A 21,503-nucleotide genomic window follows, 5' to 3' on the forward strand; every position below is an offset into this window, starting at 1 on the left:
GGTGGAATTAGGCCTAACAAGCAACACTATAATCCGAGAAGTTCTCTGAATATTTCTGGTCGCTGGCGATCAGTCCTCGTTTCTCAAAAGTACATTTGCTGAGCAGTGAGCAATTGTGTTGGCTTCAAGTTATACAACCCCGAACTCACAAAGACAGACGCTTTTTTTTTTAAATAGTCGTTTACTACTAATCTCTCTGCCTGATGCTAAAACCTGACTGGTTGAAATAAACCCAGCCACATTTACAGAGAAATTAAAAAGAGCATTTGTAGAATGTTTCCTTCTGGCAGGGTGAATAACATGAGGACACTGTCATCCTTGAGTTCCCCAATGTGCTCGTCATTGAAGAGCTCCTTTAAAGCAGTGGCCAACACCGCTTTCATTCCCCCCCCAACAGCTTTTAGAAAAACCTGACGAGAATATAACAAAGAAACTGTACAGAGACCATGACATCACTCAGCCCTGCTCTAAAAACAGCCTGGGACGTCACTCAGCCCTGCTCTAAAAACAGCCTGGGACGTCACTCAGCCCTGCTCTAAAAACAGCCTGGGACATCACTCAGCCCTGCTCTAAAAACAGCCTGGGACGTCACTCAGCCCTGCTCTAAAAACAGCCTGGGACATCACTCAGCCCTGCTCTAAAAACAGCCTGGGAGTTAGTTGACATCACTCAGCCCTGCTCTAAAAACAGCCTGAGAGTTAGTTGACATCACTCAGCCCTGCTCTAAAAACAGCCTGGGAGTTAGTTGACATCACTCAGCCCTGCTCTAAAAACAGCCTGGGAGTTAGTTGACATCACTCAGCCCTGCTCTAAAAACAGCCTGGGAGTTAGTTGACATCTCTCAGCCCTGCTCTAAAAACAGCCTGGGAGTTAGTTGACATCTCTCAGCCCTGCTCTAAAAACAGCCTGGGAGTTAGTTGACATCTCTCAGCCCTGCTGTAAAAACAGCCTGGGAGTTAGTAGACATCACTCAGCCCTGCTCTAAAAACAGCCTGGGAGTTAGTTGACATCACTCAGCCCTGCTCTAAAAACAGCCTGAGAGTTAGTTGCTTTGGGTTTCTTTCTGTTGTCCTATTTTCTTCAGGGGATTCCTTCACCCAGACTCAGCAAGAATGATTAAGCATTGATGAAGAAGATAAAAGCACCTGCTACTTAGTCCTGTCAAATTAACACCTTTTAACCCCTTTGTCTGGGTTGGAACGTTACAACACAACAAGATAATGGTACTAACAGGCTGTGATTCCAGTCAGCTTTAATCTGCCTCTCTGAGGCACCGTGGTTAAATCGGCTTTACGGACGCTCATTAGACACGCAGAACTTTCAATTGGAGACGCAAGACGAGAAATGACGTGTCAAATTAGTCCAAATGAGCACCCCTGCCTGAGACCCCCAACACGAAGAATGTGATGAACTGAGTCATGGGCTGTTGGACTGCTGAGGGGACAGAGGGGGTTCTGGGTAGAGGAGTCTAGAATGTGATGAACTGAGTCATGGGTTGTTGGGACTGCTGAGGGGACAGAGGGGGTTCTGGGTAGAGGAGTCTAGAATGTGATGAACTGAGTCATGGGCTGTTTGGACTGCTGAGGGGACAGAGGGGGTTCTGGGTAGAGGAGTCTAGAATGTGATGAACTGAGTCATGGGCTGTTTGGACTGCTGCGGAGACAGAGGGGGTTCTGGGTAGAGGAGTCTAGAATGTGATGAACTGAGTCATGGGCTGTTTGGACTGCTGCGGAGACAGAGGGGGTTCTGGGTAGAGGAGTCTAGAATGTGATGAACTGAGTCATGGGCTGTTGGGACTGCTGAGGGGACAGAGGGGGTTCTGGGTAGAGGAGTCTAGAATGTGATGAACTGAGTCATGGGCTGTTTGGACTGCTGAGGGGACAGAGGGGGTTCTGGGTAGAGGAGTCTAGAATGTGATGAACTGAGTCATGGGCTGTTGGGACTGCTGAGGGGACAGAGGGGGTTCTGGGTAGAGGAGTCTAGAATGTGATGAACTGAGTCATGGGTTGTTGGGACTGCTGAGGGGACAGAGGGGGTTCTGGGTAGAGGAGTCTAGAATGTGATGAACTGAGTCATGGGCTGTTTGGACTGCTGAGGGGACAGAGGGGGTTCTGGGTAGAGGAGTCTAGAATGTGATGAACTGAGTCATGGGCTGTTTGGACTGCTGAGGGGACAGAGGGGGTTCTGGGTAGAGGAGTCTAGAATGTGATGAACTGAGTCATGGGCTGTTTGGACTGCTGCGGAGACAGAGGGGGTTCTGGGTAGAGGAGTCTAGAATGTGATGAACTGAGTCATGGGCTGTTTGGACTGCTGCGGAGACAGAGGGGGTTCTGGGTAGAGGAGTCTAGAATGTGATGAACTGAGTCATGGGCTGTTGGGACTGCTGAGGGGACAGAGGGGGTTCTGGGTAGAGGAGTCTAGAATGTGATGAACTGAGTCATGGGCTGTTTGGACTGCTGAGGGGACAGAGGGGGTTCTGGGTAGAGGAGTCTAGAATGTGATGAACTGAGTCATGGGCTGTTGGGACTGCTGAGGGGACAGAGGGGGTTCTGGGTAGAGGAGTCTAGAATGTGATGAACTGAGTCATGGGTTGTTGGGACTGCTGAGGGGACAGAGGGGGTTCTGGGTAGAGGAGTCTAGAATGTGATGAACTGAGTCATGGGCTGTTCGGACTGCTGAGGAGACAGAGGGGGTTCTGGGTAGAGGAGTCTAGGAAAGGAAGAAACCAACAATATGTTTTAAACCAAGTCTATTCCTTGTGGAACGTTATATGACAGAGATTGTAACTTGGTCATGTAATAACCTCGTCTTTTGATATTGAGGAAGGCTTGAACTTCTTTCAGTGATACAGCAAGACTGTAGACTCAGAAATGCACCAGCTTTGGAATGCCATGACAGTATGCACTAAATTGGAGTATTGCACTTGTCTGCAGTGCACATAGCATCAGTGGGCGCCTGTATAAATATAAAAAAACAGCGGTACTAACCTGTGCTCCATCCTTCAGTTTGAGGATACACTCCATTGTGTTAATGGTGATAACCACGGCCTCGGAGCCCAGTTTGGTCCAGGGCACGTGGATACGCAGCTCATGGATGTGACCGCTCAGAAAGGTAAAGGGCAGTTTCAGCTCCTAGAAACAGGGATGAAAAAAAAGAAGTCACTGCATTGGCTCAGTGGGTTGGAGCCTGGGTCTGGCAATGCTAAGGGATGTGGGTTCAAGACACGAGGGTACGATCTCTACAGGATATCACCTGTGGACAACTGACCAGACATGAGGGTACGATCTCTACAGGATATCACCTGTGGACAACTGACCAGACATGAGGGTACGATCTCTACAGGATATCACCTGTGGACAACTGACCAGACATGAGGGTACGATCTCTACAGGATATCACCTGTGGACAACTGACCAGACATGAGGGTACGATCTCTACAGGATATCACCTGTGGACAACTGACCAGACATGAGGGTACGATCTCTACAGGATATCACCTGTGGACAACTGACCAGACATGAGGGTACGATCTCTACAGGATATCACCTAGACAACTGACCAGACATGAGGGTACGATCTCTACAGGATATCACCTGTGGACAACTGACCAGACATGAGGGTACGATCTCTACAGGATATCACCTAGACAACTGACCAGACATGAGGGTACGATCTCTACAGGATAACATCGGTGGACAACTGACCAGACATGAGGGTACGATCTCTACAGGATATCACCTGTGGACAACTGACCAGACATGAGGGTACGATCTCTACAGGATATCACCTGTGGACAACTGACCAGACACGAGGGTACGATCTCTACAGGATATCACCTGTGGACAACTGACCAGACACGAGGGTACGATCTGTACAGGATATCACCTGTGGACAACTGACCAGACATGAGGGTACGATCTCTACAGGATATCACCTGTGGACAACTGACCAGACATGAGGGTACGATCTCTACAGGATATCACCTGTGGACAACTGACCAGACACGAGGGTACGATCTCTACAGGATATCACCTGTGGACAACTGACCAGACACGAGGGTACGATCTCTACAGGATATCACCTGTGGACAACTGACCAGACATGAGGGTACGATCTCTACAGGATATCACCTGTGGACAACTGACCAGACATGAGGGTACGATCTCTACAGGATATCACCTGTGGACAACTGACCAGACATGAGGGTACGATCTCTACAGGATATCACCTGTGGACAACTGACCAGACATGAGGGTACGATCTCTACAGGATATCACCTGTGGACAACTGACCAGACATGAGGGTACGATCTCTACAGGATATCACCTGTGGACAACTGACCAGACATGAGGGTACGATCTCTACAGGATATCACCTGTGGACAACTGACCAGACATGAGGGTACGATCTCTACAGGATATCATCGGTGGACAACTGACCAGACATGAGGGTACGATCTCTACAGGATATCACCTGTGGACAACTGACCAGACATGAGGGTACGATCTCTAAAGGATATCACCTGTGGACAACTGACCAGACATGAGGGTACGATCTCTACAGGATATCACCTGTGGACAACTGACCAGACATGAGGGTACGATCTCTACAGGATATCACCTGTGGACAACTGACCAGACATGAGGGTACGATCTCTACAGGATATCACCTGGGGACAACTGACCAGACATGAGGGTACGATCTCTACAGGATATCACCTGTGGACAACTGACCAGACACGAGGGTACGATCTCTACAGGATATCACCTAGACAACTGACCAGACATGAGGATACGATTTCTACAGGATATCACCTGTGGACAACTGACCAGACATGAGGGTACGATCTCTACAGGATATCACCTGTGGACAACTGACCAGACATGAGGGTACGATCTCTACAGGATATCACCTGTGGACAACTGACCAGACATGAGGGTACGATCTCTACAGGATAACATCGGTGGACAACTGACCAGACATGAGGGTACGATCTCTACAGGATAACATCGGTGGACAACTGACCAGACATGAGGGTACGATCTCTACAGGATATCACCTGTGGACAACTGACCAGACATGAGGGAACGATCTCTTCTAACTTCTGAACAGAATACGTCAACAGGGAACCTTCTGAATATGAATTGGATTGGGGACCATGTTTAAGCCTTTAGGCCCTGATTTCATTCTGGTTTTTATTTATTTTTTACAATGTATTTAACCAGTTAAGAAAAAATATTATTTACAATGACGGCCTACCGGGGAATTGTGGGTTAACTGCCTTGTTCTGGGGCAGAACGACAGATTTTTACCTTGTCAGCTCGGGGATTCGATCCAGCAACCTTTCGGTTACCGGCCCAACGTACGCTTGTACCCACTAGGCTACCTGCCTCCCCCCTCTAACCACTAGGCTACCTGCCGTCCCAAAAGGTAAAGGTCTCAATATCTGAACAAGAACACACGACCATCAAAGCCATTGAATTGAGCAGAATAGAGAATGTTTCAAATCTGCATCTAAAGTTATCACTAAAATCCACATTAAGCTACTGCTCTCGCCGCATCATCAAGCACCAGACACAGACTAGGCTATGTTGACATCAGCACTGGTAGGATCCCAGTCCGTGTCCCTGGGTGTCACTATTGAGCAGGAACAGACAGGTGGCAGTGTGACACACGTCTAGCCACCGGGGTCGATGGAACAAGTGACCTCTTGTGGGAAAAAAGCAGACTCCGATTGAGACTGACCTGACCTGCATTCATAAAGTTACCTCAGGAAAAGAGCAGACTCAGATTGAGACTGACCTGACCTGCATTCATAAAGTTACCTCAGGAAAAGAGCAGACTCAGATTGAGACTGACCTGACCTGCATTCATAAAGTTACCTCAGGAAAAGAGCAGACTCCGATTGAGACTGACCTGACCTCAATTCATAAAGTTACCTCAGGAAAAGAGCAGGACTCTGATCTGACCTGCATTCATAAAGTTACCTCAGGAAAAGAGCAGACTCCGATTGAGACTGACCTGACCTGCATTCATAAAGTTACCTCAGCAAAAGAGCAGATACAAAGTCAATAGCATTACTAAGTGTTATTACAGTGTTATTACAGGGTTAATAAGCTTTATTCCAGGATTATTCCAGGATTATTCCATACCTGCTCCAGGACATCCAGCTTCAGCTCCAGCTTGCTCAGTACTACGTCTCCTCCCCATAGCGATAGCTGCAGGTCAGAGGGCTTCAGGTTCTTGATGTATTTGTTCACATAGGTCATCAACAGGGGCGTGACATAGGACTCCAACATCCTGCCTCTGTCCTGGACCACAACAGGGAAGAAAGTCAGTCCATTTTTGGGGGGGGGGGGGCAAGGAGTCATTCCAAGTCACAACACATAGTTAAAAAAAGGGTTGAATAAAGCAAGTTGAGCTAGCCAAATAACATATCTGGTAACCGAGGGCTATCCTTAGCTAGCCATGCCTACAGCCCTTCAAAAAAGCCCTCCAGTCAAGCTAACTGCCATAGCTAGAGATGCAGGACTGTAGAGAACTGGTAGAACCAGTCACAAGGTAATGTGTGTTATAGATCGTCCTTAGTTTGACAACATGAAGTTACATAGCTAGCTGTGTAGCTAACCACCTCACTCAACATCATGTTGTTTTGCCTTGTCATGTATTCAATCTATGTGACTTGAGTGTGGATCATTTGCTAGCTTGCTTTGCTACGTAGTGAGACTTGAGTTTATCAACGTTGTTATTCGTTATTCACTGAGTATTTACTCCTCGTGTCGCTATTTTTATTTGTTATCTTTAACTCTGCATTGTTGGAAAAGGGACCCGTAAGCATTTCATGGTTCGTTTACACCTGTTGTTTACGAAGCATGAGACAAATACAATTTGATTTGAACTGTGACAGCTCACTACAGCCTGGCACCTAGCTAGCTAGATAGTGTAGCCATAGAGAATGATAGAGGCCTCTAGTGGCCAAAGGGCCGTTTAAGTATGGGCAGCACCATGAAAGGCTTCCACCATACTTACGACATTTTAAAGTAGTCAAAGTAGTCAACTGGGTGGGGATTCCTATGAGTTGTAGCCTGAATAGCGCTACCTATGCCGTCACTGACGCTACAGCGGCACAGATTAAAATATATATATATGATTCCTCTATCTATCTCTATGGGTGTAGTTGATGTGTACTGACGCTTTCATCTGGATTAAAGCCAATTTATGTTTAATCTGGAATGTGGTCAGAGGCGGAGTATGGATGATGAGACGCATTTTGCTGAGCCTCTGGAGGCATGAAGAGGCCACCACATCGCCATGCGCCTCGTAACAACGAGGAGGGCTCGTAGAGCTCCGCATTGACATGATTGGTTGACTGTAGGTGAGGGCGGGAAGTCCTGTATAAACACAAACTCACTTCCCTGACGTCTTCCTTCACAACTGCTCTACCGAAGCGCAAGAAGTATTAATGCCCTGCCTTATGCAGAGGCCGTATCACCGTAAATACCGCACGGCCAATGCAGACTTCGGACTGACCATGAAGCGCCTTTAAAAAGGACATCATAATATTGTTGATTGAGTCCATACAATGCAACCCAGCTAGCTAGAACAATTAGCATGCAAGTTTCAACAAACTTGTGAGCCTGGCTCGTACCATTAGTTATCTACCTAGTTAGCAGCAGTTAATAGGGCTGGCTAGAGTTAGTTCGCTAGCTGATTAGTTATTGGACTATCATAAAGGGGTGTCGTGTTGCATTCTGGAAAAGTGTTGGCTAGCCAAATGACAGTTGAGTTGGCTAGCTCCAGTCCTAGCCTGCTTGCTAACTTTAGCCTAGCTAGATATCTAGCCATTTCAGTAGCCAAGTAAACGACGCTTATACGACTGCTGTCTCTACTTAGACTCAATTATTTCCCTTACTTGTTTGCTGCAGTTTCAATGAATCTCTTCGGTAGCACACTAGTTAATTCATCCCGTTAGCTGAAGCAAGGCACATTTGACTCAGGCAAACGTCATCATCAACTAACACAGAACTTCCGCGTGTTAACTGTCGTGTCGTCATTTCCTAGTTAGGTATCAACCACCACGCCCCCCGTGATGGGACCGAACCAATACATTTACGCGGTTCCCTTTCCTAGCCTCCTCTCATTCATAAAACATAGTGGATTGGTTCAGAGCAAAATGGTGTAAATTTATCAAGCGCAATTTGAAACACAAAACGATTGCGTTTTAAGGTTTGAGGCTACATGATCTGCATACAAGTAGCTAGTCAGCTTCTTAAATTTAGGTCATGAATGGTTTGATTATAATTGTAGCATGATACAGTAATTAAAATCAAATAGATTAATAGTAGGAAATGTATGGCTATAATCAAAATGTCTCAAAATGTTGCACCAGAATACTTGGAATAGGAATGAACAATAGAAGCTAAATGTGTCGTTCGTCATCACGCTGAAATATTTAAACGGATGCGTAGTCTTTAGATTGTAGTCTGCAGGTGTCAACTGCTCGTCATTGTCGCCATTTTTGATTACTTCTCCCAGCAATTCTGAAATGTCTGATTTCAATACAATAGAATGAAAAATAGTAGAACACAAAGGTCAATGTATTTATTATTGTGTTACTGTTATGTTCATTTTCTCTGGAGATTTCAAATATAATAAAATAATCTGATTTAAACCACTTGATTACTGCTTGAGCATGCTGTTTAATTCTGATGTTTATTCCATTTCATATTAAAACTTCTCCCCTTATTTCCAGGTGTAGTTTTACAAATCACACACGACTTATTCCTCTCATGTCCTTTTAATCATGAAATGTATGACAAATATATAGCCAAATAAATTTAAAAGGACAATCAGCAGTTGCTACATCCATTTTTGGACTTATAAATTAATTATATGTACCCGTTGATTCTTGAAGAATATAACTTATAAACGCCTCATGATCTTGGTTTCACTGTCACACCCCATCAGAACCCAAAATATACATTGCCTTCAGAAAGTAGTCATACCCCTTGACTTATTCCACATTTTGTTGTGTTATAGCCTGAATTCAACATATATAAAAAATATATTTTTATTCTCACCCATCTACACACAATACTCCATAATGACGAAGTGGACAAAAATGTTTTTAGAAATGTTGCAAATGTATTGAAAATGACATACAGAAATATCTAATGTACATAAGAATTCACATCCCTGAGTCAATACATGTTAGAATCACCTTTGGCAGCGACTACAGCTGTTAGTCTTTCTGGGTAAAAGTCTCTAAGAGTGATTACAGCTGTGAGTCTTTCTGGGTAACTCTATATGAGTGATTACAGCTGTTAGTCTTTCTGGGTAACTCTATATGAGTGATTACAGCTGTTAGTCTTTCTGGGTAACTCTATATGAGTGATTACAGCTGCTAGTCTTTCTGGGTAACTCTATATGAGTGATTACAGCTGTTAGTCTTTCTGGGTAACTCTATAAGAGTGATTACAGCTGCTAGTCTTTCTGGGTAACTCTATATGAGTGATTACAGCTGTTAGTCTTTCTGGGTAAAAGTCTCTAAGAGTGATTACAGCTGTTAGTCTTTCTGGGTAACTCTATAAGAGTGATTACAGCTGCTAGTCTTTCTGGGTAACTCTATATGAGTGATTACAGCTGTTAGTCTTTCTGGGTAACTCTATATGAGTGATTACAGCTGTTAGTCTTTCTGGGTAACTCTATATGAGTGATTACAGCTGTTAGTCTTTCTGGGTAAAAGTATCTAAGAGTGATTACAGCTGCTAGTCTTTCTGCGTAACTCTATATGAGTGATTACAGCTGCTAGTCTTTCTGGGTAACTCTATATGAGTGATTACAGCTGTTAGTCTTTCTGGGTAACTCTATATGAGTGATTACAGCTGTTAGTCTTTCTGGGTAACTCTATAAGAGCTTTGCAAACCTGGATTGTTCAATATTTGCCCTTTATTATTATCTGTCAAATTGGTATTGATCATTGCTAGACAATCATTTCCAAGTCTGGCAATAGATTTTCAAGCATATTTGTCAAAACTGTAACTCGGCCACTCAGGAACATTCACTGTCTTTTTGGTAATCAACTCCAGTGTATATTTGGCCTTGTGTTTTGGGTTATTGTCCTGTTGAAAGGTCAATTAATCTCCCAGTGTCTGGTGAAAAGCAGACTGAACCAGGTTTTCATCTAGGATTTTGCCTGTGCTTAAATCCAACTAGTTATTTTTTTTATCCTGACAAACTCCCCAGTCATTAACCATTACAAGCACACCCATAACACTCGGGCTCCCGAGTGGCTCAGCGGTCTAAGGCACTGCATCTCAGTGCAAGAGGTGATACTACAGTCCCTGGTTTGAATCCAGGTTGGATCACATGTGGCTGTGATTGGGAGTGTTCTTAACTGATTTGCCTAGTTAAATACATTTTAAATAAAATTTAAAAAAAATATGCAGCCACCACTATACTAGAAAATATGGAGAGTGGTACTCAGTAATGTGTTGTATTGGATTTGCCCCAAACATAACACTTTGTATTCAGGACTAAAAGGTAATTGCTTTGCCACATTTTTTGTAGTATTACTTTTGTGCCTTGTTGCAAACAGGATGCATGTTTTGGAATATTTTTATTCTGTACAGGCTTCCTTCTTCTCCCTCTGTAAATTAGGTTAGTATTGTGGAGTAACTACAATGTTGTTGATCCATCCTCAGTTCTCTCCTATCACAGCCATTAAACTCTGTAACTGTTTTAAAGTCAACATTGGCCTCATGGAAAAATCCCTGAACGGTTTCCTTCTTCACCGGCAACTGAGTTAGGAAGGACGCCTGTATCTTTGTAGTGACTGGGTGTATTAATACACCATCCAAAGTGTAATGAAGAACTTCACCATGCTCAAAGGGATATTCAATGTCTGCTTTTTTTTTTTACCCATCTACCAACAGGTCGCCTTCTTTCCGAGGCATTGGAAAACCTCCCTGGTCTTTGTGGTTCAATTTGTGTTTGAAATTCATTGCTCAACTGAGGGACCTTACAGATAATTATATGGGTGGGGTACAGCAATGAAGCAGTCATTAAAAAATCATGTTAAACACTATTATTGCACACAGTGAGTCCATGCAACTAATTATGTGAGTTGTTAAGCACATTTTGACTCCTGAACTTATTTAGGCTCCTTACCATAATAAAGAGTTTGAATAGTTATTGACTCAAGACATTTCAGCTTTTCCTTTTTTATTAATTTGTAAGAATTTCAAAAAGCATAATTCCACTTTGACATTCTGGGGTATTGTGTGTAGGCCAGTGACAAAACATATATACATTTTAACCATTTTAAATTCAGGCTGTAACACAACAACGTGCATAAGATTAAGGGGTGTGAATACTTTCTGAAGGCGCTGTAAACTTGTTTTAATCCAATGTTTAGTTATTTAATTAAAGAAAGGTTAAATAAAACATTTAAAAATAGTTTGTATACACAGAAAATGTAAACAAACTATATAGCCTCTGGTTAAAACTATCATGTTGATATCATGGATGGTCAACACTTGTATCCACAGTTCTGTCTATGAATTTGAGAGTGGTTACATTTCTCCAGCCTCATCCCTCAGCTGTTTACCAAAACAGGGGTGGGGAGGCCGCTTTGTTATTGTTTCTAATGCTGATTGCCTTTTTAATGAAAAAATATATGTTCCTTTTATGTAACAAAATGTATGACTCGTATAGTTCTGTCTAGTTTGTCATTTATTCCAGAATAAAGGTCTCTGGTATCTATTGTTATATTACCATAATAAAAGTCTGGTGCATAATAAACAGGCCTGGTGTCTGCTCGGGTTGTCCAACGTCAGGTCCTGTTGATATATAGAGTCAGGGTTAAGTGAGGCTATTGAGCACTTAGCTGTTATCCTCTCTCAGTGAGATAAGGCTAGTGAGGACACAGCCCTAACCCTGGCCCCAACCCTGGCCCCAACCCTGGCCCTAATATACTGTAACTTTTGACTCTTCAGTTAGACATGTGACTTCCAATTCTTAGTCCCAATGATGTGTACACTGACTTGGCGTGGGTTTAAACATGTGTCCTTGCACTGAAATTATTTAAAGAGAGGATTTTGTTTCAGCCAATAGTCAATGTAACTGCTCCTTTGAGAGGATTTTGTTTCAGCCAATAGTCAGTGTAACTGCTCCTTTGATGTCCAATCATAATATTAGAAACCCTTTGTCACTGCAAATAAAGTCAGGCTATGCCCACTGGATTGAAGTGTTTGACTAAAAACAATCACATTTCTTCAAAACACGAAGGGCTATAATACCAATAGAAATGAATAGCAAATGGACTGGTAGAGAGGTCTGAGAATATGTGAAAATTCTGTGCCGTTTGTGAATGCTCCTGTCAACGGCAGGACATCTGACAGCTCTATATTTGTTCCTTTAAAAGATCGACTTTCCTCGAGTTTCACCCTAAATCTTCGGGCTCCCCATGGCGTTTCAGGCTACAGTTTAACCTTCCTAAGAAGGTTATTTTCCCTTTTCAAAGTGGGAGAGCTTCGGGGCGGTGTTACATAGAAGGGGCTTAATGTGGAGACAGATTAAACGTCAAACTCACTTATACAGCGTTTAGGGGTTTGTTACTCGGGTTGTTTTAGCACACTTGTTGCCAAGCAGTCGTCATAATATAGCTTTCGATTATGACGTGGGGCTTGAGCGTGTGTTTTTTGAAAATCGAACTTCTTTTGGAAAGAACCCGGATGGTGACATTAGGATGTGTTACTGACGTCATGCTTAGGACTTAGCAATGTTTGTTAGTTGTGTTAAATATTTATTTTGAAAAATATTTAGTTAATTATGTTTTTTTTAAATTCAAGTGTATTCTTATAGGCCTCATTTTATTTAGCCCAAATGTGTGTATTGTTATTACATATATGTATTACTAAAATATTGTAAAAAAAAAAATAATAATAATTTACAAATAAATGTAATAATATTGTTATATTGTAATGGTATTATTAGTATTATTAAGATTGAAGCACTGTAGGTCATTTGTTCCATTAATTCTAAATTAAGTTCTTCGTTCCTGTCTCCTGTTTTCCTGGTTATCATAAGTATAAACAAAAGGGTTACAGATAATAATAATTTAAAAAAAGGAAACTAAATCAAATAGAAAAATAGTATCACATAATTGCAACTTACATCATTGAAATGTCGATTATTGTTTGCATTTCCTGTCAATGAAATGCCTGATTTAATATACACCCGATTATTCCTAGGCCTGTGGCCCATTTGTACAGTTAGGCCGAGATACAGGACCAGTTGTCTTTCATCCGTAGTATGCTTCTGATTATTGTCACGATGGGTTCCATTGTTGTAGCTGTTGCGTTATTGTTTTTATATTGCTCTAAAGTATTACTACTTCTGTCAGCTGTTGCACCGCAGTAGAATGTGGCTCAATTCAGTGCACCAATCGAAAGCGGTTGCTTTTTAGGTTATGCATTTCGCTGCACCTGCGATAACATCTGCAAATCTGTGCAGGCCTACGCGACCAAATAAACTTTGATTTGAAAATAGGAGGTAGGCCTATCATTTTTGACGGAGTTACAACAGTACTTCCGGGTCAAGAGTCAGGCCTTATCTCTTATTATTCAACGATCAGCGTTGAATAGGTAGGCCTCATTATAATTCTGTCCACTGTTCGTTTTTTTTTTTTTCATTTGTACTTTTTTGTAAGTCAGGTTTTGTGCAATGTGCATTGCTGAACATATTTTCACAATGACAGAGAGAGAGAGAGAGAGACAGACGGACAGAGAGAGAGAGAGAGAGAGAGAGAGAGAGAGAGAGAGAGAGAGAGAGAGAGAGAGAGAGAGAGAGAGAGAGAGAGAGAGAGAGAGAGAACACTATATTACCTCACGCTTGTTTTTACCGAAGCACTTGGACGTGGAAACAAAAAAATCTGTTTTCTTGAAAATTACAAAATCTTTGGAGGCTTTACGCATTTCGTTTCCAAGAGTTGAGACAGACGTCTTGGCAATAGCAGCGATGTTCATGTGAATTATTATTTGCGTTTACACTTGATCAAAGATGTTGTCTCCTTACTGTTGGTGGAAAGACATTCAACTATTGTCTTGATCTGGAACAATATGAAAATAGACGCTTAAGAAAATCAAGATTATAATAGGCCTACATACTATAACTGAATACCAGTAGGCTATAGGCTACTAGTAAAACTTAACAATTATATAGTAGTGTAATAGTAATATCCTAATAATAATAATTGTAATACTTGATCTATAATAATAATAATAATAACAATAATTATAATAATACATGTTTTCAAAACACATGTATTTAATTTTGAATGGAAAAATGTGTTGGGAACCGTCATTGGAAATATGAATTTGATCTTAACGGACTTGCCTAGTTAAATAAAGGTATGTTTTCAATAATAAACCTTCTGTGTAATTGTGCGTGTCCTCCTGCCACTGTGGGCCCACTCTGCAGCTTCTTAAAGGTATAATAATGATCAGTAGCGATCAGAGGCCATGGTGGAGATAATGATATCAGATATGACGTGTCGCCCCGCTGCTAATGCTGCTAATTGAACGGCTAATGAGCTTCTGTCAGCTGTCATATAGATAGGATCATATTATAATTATAATATACTCTATTACTAATCACACCATGATAGTAACACCACCAATAATACCACTACATATAGATAGGATCATATTATAATTATAATATACTCTATTACTAATCACACCATGATAGTAACACCAACAATAATACCACTACATATAGATAGGATCATATTATAATTATAATATACTCTATTACTAATCACACCATGATAGTAACACCAACAATAATACCACTACATATAGATAGGATCATATTATAATTATAATATACTCTATTACTAATCACACCATGATAGTAACACCAACAATAATACCACTACTGTAGTAATACTACTGTAATACTACTACTGTAGTAATACTGCCGTAATACTACTACTGTAGTAATACTACTGTAGTAATACTAACACCATGATAGTAAAACCAACAATAATACCACTACTGTAGTAATACTACTGTAGTAATACTAACACCATGACAGTAACACCAACAATAATACCACTACTGTAGTAATACTACTGTAATACTACTACTGTAGTAATACTGCCGTAATACTACTACTGTAGTACTACTACTGTAGTAATACTGCCGTAATACCACTACTGTAGTACTACTACTGTAGTAATACTACTGTAGTAATACTACTGCAATAATACTACTTTAGTAATACTACTGTAATACTACTACTGTAGTAATACTAACACCATGATAGTAACACCAACAATAATACCACTACTGTAGTAATACTACTGTAGTAATACTACTGCAATAATACTACTTTAGTAATACTACTGTAATACTACTATTGTAGTAATACTAACACCATGACAGTAACACCAACAATAATACCACTACTGTAGTAATACTACTGTAGTAATACTACTGTCATACTACTACTGTAGTAATACTACTGTAGTAATACTCAGAATCATTCTCAAATAGGTCTTACATGTTACTTAGGCCAAGATAGTTGTATTTATGGCATGTTATTTTTTATCACTATAAGTTACTACAAAACATCACTAGGAGTTTATATATGGAGTGTGTGACTCTCTTTATTTGTTTTATAGTTTATAGTTTATTCGCTGTTCGTCAGCACAACACAAAATATATTTGTTCTGGGTTGTGCACCAGCTCATGTTTTTTTATTCTCCTATAAGCGACATCATCCCTCCTTTATTTCCAATCAGAAAGCGTGTTAAAATAACAAGTTGTCAGCCTGCGTACACAATGAAGTATGTTTTTGTGTGTCAAAGACGATAAGGTGGTGATGTAGGAAGGAGTTCTCTACTCTCTTTTCATTCCGCCACGTCATGACCAATTCCTTTCCCTTTTTACGCAGCAAAGAACAATGGAATAAAACAAATACTTTTTTTTTTTTTTTTTTTACCAATGGGAATATTTAACTTGCTTTATTTCTAAAATACAATTTAACATACTTTAAACATTAGGGTTGTTTTTTTTTTAAACAACTTTTTAATTCAAGGACAAACAAAAAAAAACAAAAAAAAGACATGATTTACATAGGCTCCAAAAGTCTTGATATTTACAGGTAGAAGAGGCAGGAAGAGCGGTCTGTCTCTGTCTGGGCTCGTTGACTTTCACTGGACACGCAGTACTGTTCATCACTCCATTGTAATATTGCTTGTCCACAGTTCAGTTTGTTATATTCTTTCAATGGAAAAAGTAAAAACGTTTCGTCGATGTTTTTGTCGTCTCCTCTGTTAATAACGTCCGTTTTGTTTTGTCTGTTTGTTTGGCTGTTCATCAGCCTTCTCAGATCGCCTAGTAGTCCTGATGCGGAGTGTGCGTCAAACTGTGCCGTCGCAAGTCACAGTTGCGCCGAAACACCTTTCCGCAGCGGTCACAGCTGTAGGGCTTGATGTCTGTATGGGTGAGAAGGTGAGTTTTCAGGTTACTTCTTTGATTAAAGGTTCTTCCGCATGTGGGGCATTTGTGAGGAGATTCCTGTTTAGATTTAAAGCAAGCAAAGGATTATTCCCTTTAAGTTTATTTAGCTAAATATATGTATTGTATTATAATATGAATCTTCAAATCAGTTATTGACATTGTGCTGAAAGTAAACTGTGTTCTAACAAAAGGAACGTCTGTAGGTCTATATTTCTTTAACCTGCTTATCAGAAGCATTCAGTTATTACCATACATGCCAAATATAGTCGAGACACAATCACTATCCATACAGGCAATCCAAATAAATATATATTTTTTTAGGTTTCAGAAAATATGCCAAATTTGATCAGTGACGTCTGCAGTAAGACATGACGCGTGTAATATATACATAAGTACACAGATATGTGAGCTCGTGCCTCATATAGTTTGCTGAATCACATACATGTTGTATTGTTATCAAATGGTGTTAATAAATCTGTTTTTTTTTTATGATGGCAGACGATATAGGTTTGGATGGAAGACTCACCTGCATATGTAATGTTTTATGAACGGCTAAAGTTCGAGACTGACAAAATCCTTTCCCACATTCTTGACATTTGAAAGGCTTTTCCTTGGAGTGGATGTATCTGGGAATGAGAAGACAAGAGGAGACGCGGTTAAAACGGAACACCTTTCATATAACGCCATTTCTTCTTTGTGGCTTTTTCCAAAGCGGTTGAGTCATGCTGAGAAGAAGCCTGCCAGTTGTGCAGCTTGATCTGTGTTCTTGTGCGTAAAAGGGCTTTAGCGCCCTCTCGGAATACGGACTAGTCCTACTCTGCACAGTGCACGCAACATAGCTATTACAACAAAAATACCTACATATGAAGAAAAAAAAGTCTTCAGTGCTTTTACAATGTTAGAATTGTGAACAAAGTCAAATGAATATGAATAAAACGCGATCATAACGTGACATGACGCTATTCCGTACACACCGCTATCAAAGCGTCGTTTTTTTTTTTTCCTTTTCAAAGAAAACAACAGCAATATCATCCCAGACATTCAGAGCTTCTTACCTGTGGTCTCTCAGGTGGTCTTGTCTTCGGAAGGCCTTGTGGCAGATATCACAGGTATAAGGCCGCTCGTCTGTGTGAGTCCTCTCGTGGATCAGAAGATTGTATGACTTGGTGAAATGCCTGCCACAGAACTTGCAAATAAATTCCTTTTTCGTCTTTGACGGAAGCCTTCCACGTGTGGGTTTCCTATCAGGTGACAGTTTGTTGAACTCAGAGATCGCGCTCCCGAGTCCCGCTGTCAACTTTGACAGATCCCCCGCCTTCGGCGGGTCCTCTTGGGTGGCAGCTATGGCCAGGTTGGCAAAGTCAAAGCGCGGTGGTCGGTCCTTGTGCAGCCCGGGGATAAAGTGAGTAATGCCTTGTTTGGGGTGGAAGAGGTGTGCGGCGAACGGTAGCCCCGTGAAGGTAAACCGGGGATCCATTAAGCCCTGAGCGGCAGCCATCTCAGTGATAGTCGACCTCAGTCCCTGCATGTGCGGATAGCCTAGTGTCCAGTGGTTCATGTGCATGGTCTGCACCGCGCTAAGGCCGTACAGTCCCTGGAGCTGGTCGACGGCGGCCGGGAAGGCGTTGACCGCCTGCAGGAAGGAATAGTTGGTGAGCTGGAGAGACGGGTGGAGAGGGATCGGAGCGGGCAGGGCTTTGCTCCCCATCTCGGCGGCTAAAGACTTCACGGTTTCGGGCCTCGGCACAACTCTACCACGGTGAATGTTCTGTTGGAGACATGAACAATACAAAACGAATATGAGTTCACCATCAACCCACAATATGGCACAATATAGATCTAGAAAATACTGCAATTAGACAGTAAAAATAAGCATAGAGTTAATGACAACAAACTATTTCTGTGCATTTTGCACAATGCTGCAAATAGTTTATCATTGGAGCTTTTCCAACCGTTTGACTTTAGCCGACATTTAATGAATTTACAACCGTTTTGAGAACGGCCTTAATAAGGGCTGATATTGGATTATCTCACATTCAGTGTTTTAATACTTTACTTCCATTGTGGAAATCAAGGACAGTGACTAATTTGCTTCAAGATTTACGATTTGCACACCGTCTAAAGGCGAACAGATTCCTATTTGGTTATAAAGCATTTTGTTATAGAGACATGTTGAGAGCGTTCAGGTTATATATTTTTTTTTGTGCACAAGGTGCAAACAGACATGGGTACTGCAAATTCAATGTTTGGCTGGTGAAAATACATTTCGTTCAATTTTTTTCTAGAGCACATGGTTTTTCCTTCTAATAACATAAATATATGTTATGCATCCAAAAAATAAAAAAAAGTTGGAGACGTTTTGTTTTCGATGCGCTCGACTGGGCTTGCTGTCACTCCCAATTAAATGTTCCTCGATACATTAAAACAACTCATTGCTTTAATCCTGCCATTATATTCGCCAATGCCGTGTGTAACATCACACGGGCCTAATTAAATGTATTATTACGTCAACAGACTTGGAAGTTTGTAATCTTGCCAGAAGTGATCAGACGTGTTATTCCCTTGAGGTGTGTTAACGGAGAACAACATATAAAAAGGGGTTTGCTTATCTCCTAAAATAAACTTTACCCCCATTTCTTTTGTTGTAAAATCAATTTCTAGGTTATTGGAGTCATGTTTAAGGCCTTGGGCGATGTTTATCTCTGAAAACAAAGGCGTATATGGCCTACAAACTAGATGAACTTTTGTTGTAAATTTCGTCCTAAAAACCGATTATAGAATGTCGTTGTAACCTAAACTCACCATTTTGCAACGTCAGAGAAAGACATTATTTGCGGCACATCCTTTGTTAAATACTCTTGTACATAGACTATACGTGCTGTGGGGTGAGGATTATGAGAACTGTATGATAATACTATGGGACTGTTAAATGACTGAGGGTTACATGCGCACAAGTGGTGTAATGACACCAAGTTGTAAAGTAATGCTTTCCAAACCCACGAACAAGCTCACCGTGTAACTCTCTCCATGCACAATACTTATGTAGACCGTGTGTTGTTTTTTTTGAGGTGTAAATAAATAGTGTTCCTCTCAAACAATTTTTTAAAATGTTCACTTTCTTGCGTAAAATGCTTAAACTTTAGACTGTGTGTGAACATGAATTGAATATATTTCTAAATATATTTTAGAGCGTGCCATTTACAGCTACCGTTTTGGGCAGTGTGGTTTTGAGGTGGTGGATAATGCTCCTCGTTGAGGTTCACGTTTCTATAAGTTACTGCAGCAGCAAACCACTGCGCATAAAAACCAGCGAGGACTGGCAACCCTTTTGCTGAGCATTCGTCTGAAAGGTATGACTCATTCATAATAATCGAATTTTACCCAAATTTAAGCTGTTTTCCCACGTTAGTTTTAACTTTAGCCAATGGAATGATTTATTCTCACACGGGTTAGAGTGAGTGAGTAAATGCTAGGTTATTAATTTACAGATGATTGACTTGTATAAAACAGGCTACTTGTGTGTAACCTATAGCTAGCTATACGTTCACACGTGGACAGAGAAAGGGCAGAGTTTGGTCCTTGATCTCAGGCTACTTTATGTTCACAAGCATAGGACAACTCTTTACTGGCCAATGAGATGAAAGGGCATAAACAGTTTGTCTCTAAAAGTCATGGTGAGCTGGATGTTTGTCAGAAATGGGCAGCTGTAACAAAACTTCCGGTCAGCATGCTGTTGATAAAGATATTTGTAGTTTTACAATAACCTATAGTCTTTGCGTAATAGTTTAATGACAAGCAATATATGTTGTGTCGTATAGGCCTGGGTTGCCCAACTGGCGGCCCTGTGATTTTATTAGGCCCACCAATGTATTTATTTATTAACTTTTTTAAATTTTTTATTGTTTGACATAAAATATATATATTTTTTAAACAGCAAATCAGCTCCAAGTGATTTTAATTTTGGAAATCTGTTCCAAAGTATTCCCACGCATAATATAAATATATATGTGGCCTTATGTAAACGTAAGCAAGGTTTGAAATGTTTGAAATGATTATGTTTTAGTCAAATTTTATATCCGTTTGGGGTTCTTGCGGTCAATTTGCAGTCTACAAATTGTTTGTAATTATGTTTCGGCCCGCTGACCATCCGCTCAAGAACACATCGTCCCGCGGTTAAATCTAGTTGATGATCTCTGGCTACTCTGTCTTTTTTAACTGTAGTCAAAGTATTTTGACACATAACTTTACACTGTCAAATATGTATATTCTGACAGCATGGACTCGTTTGAACTTTCAAGTAGTAAGCTACTCAGGATCTCATTGTCATGGACTATCACTACCTGTTTCAACACAAGTGTAAATGTAATCTATTAAAGAACAACTATCATGGAAACATAATCTTACCCCCAATAAACAGACGCCAAAGGTCACTCCGCAGTTAGTTCTGCTGTGTTTCAGTAATCCACAATGCCTTTAAGAGAGGCGACAAACTCCACTTTAACGTCGGCGAAAGTTCTCCAACTTCGTCCATGTAAGTCTCATCGCCATACCCACGCAGAACCAGATCTGTTGCGAATCGTAATACTTTGCGCACTTGTGGCAAAGAAGTCATCGGAGGTAAGGGGGAAAGTTACGATCGCTATATAGAGTTCAAGCGACGCCAGGCGCAGGAGTTCCGTACTCTGCTCTGTTTCTACTCGGTTCGGAGTTGGGCTGTAGTGGCTTGAAGAGCACAGGTCCCTTCACTTTTCAGGACTCGGGGCTCTCGGCGTGCTCAGCCCGCCCTCCGCCACGCCTTCTCCGCACTGCTCAACTCCAATGTTCTTCTCTGTTTATTTGTGTTTGGATAGCAACTAGGGACCGAGCACAGCTCACTGCAACCTGCATCTGACACTTTACATACAGATAGCCTATACATTTTAAAAATGTTTTAAATGGTTACATTTTCTTGTGAGACATAGAAATAACACGAGG

General features: G+C 41.2%; 2 protein-coding genes across 3 annotated transcripts; both read right to left on the bottom strand.

Annotated features, from left to right (window-relative positions):
- Positions 1 to 2,417: 2,417 nt before the first annotated feature.
- On the bottom strand, positions 2,418 to 8,026 carry LOC120043636 (vacuolar protein sorting-associated protein 13B). Its single transcript, XM_038988190.1, has 4 exons — positions 7,913 to 8,026; positions 6,153 to 6,311; positions 2,988 to 3,131; positions 2,418 to 2,456 (listed from the first exon to the last, which is right to left on the bottom strand). The coding sequence occupies exons 2-4, from the start codon at positions 6,297 to 6,299 to the stop codon at positions 2,418 to 2,420; spliced, it is 330 nt and encodes a 109-aa protein (XP_038844118.1). The 5' UTR covers positions 6,300 to 6,311; positions 7,913 to 8,026.
- Positions 8,027 to 15,746: 7,720 nt separating this feature from the next.
- Positions 15,747 to 21,234, bottom strand: osr2 (odd-skipped related transciption factor 2). Of its 2 annotated transcripts, none has more exons than XM_038988192.1 (4): positions 20,934 to 21,234; positions 17,585 to 18,297; positions 17,056 to 17,155; positions 15,747 to 16,504 (listed from the first exon to the last, which is right to left on the bottom strand). In XM_038988192.1, the coding sequence occupies exons 2-4, from the start codon at positions 18,235 to 18,237 to the stop codon at positions 16,430 to 16,432; spliced, it is 828 nt and encodes a 275-aa protein (XP_038844120.1). In that variant the 5' UTR covers positions 18,238 to 18,297; positions 20,934 to 21,234; the 3' UTR covers positions 15,747 to 16,429. The 2 variants fall into 2 exon arrangements, with proteins under 2 accessions (XP_038844120.1, XP_038844119.1); XM_038988191.1 differs by having other exon boundaries at positions 15,747 to 16,586.
- Positions 21,235 to 21,503: the final 269 nt, after the last annotated feature.

Source organism: Salvelinus namaycush, unplaced genomic scaffold (assembly GCF_016432855.1).
Source record: "Salvelinus namaycush isolate Seneca unplaced genomic scaffold, SaNama_1.0 Scaffold981, whole genome shotgun sequence".
NCBI classification, from domain to species: Eukaryota; Metazoa; Chordata; class Actinopteri; order Salmoniformes; family Salmonidae; genus Salvelinus; species Salvelinus namaycush.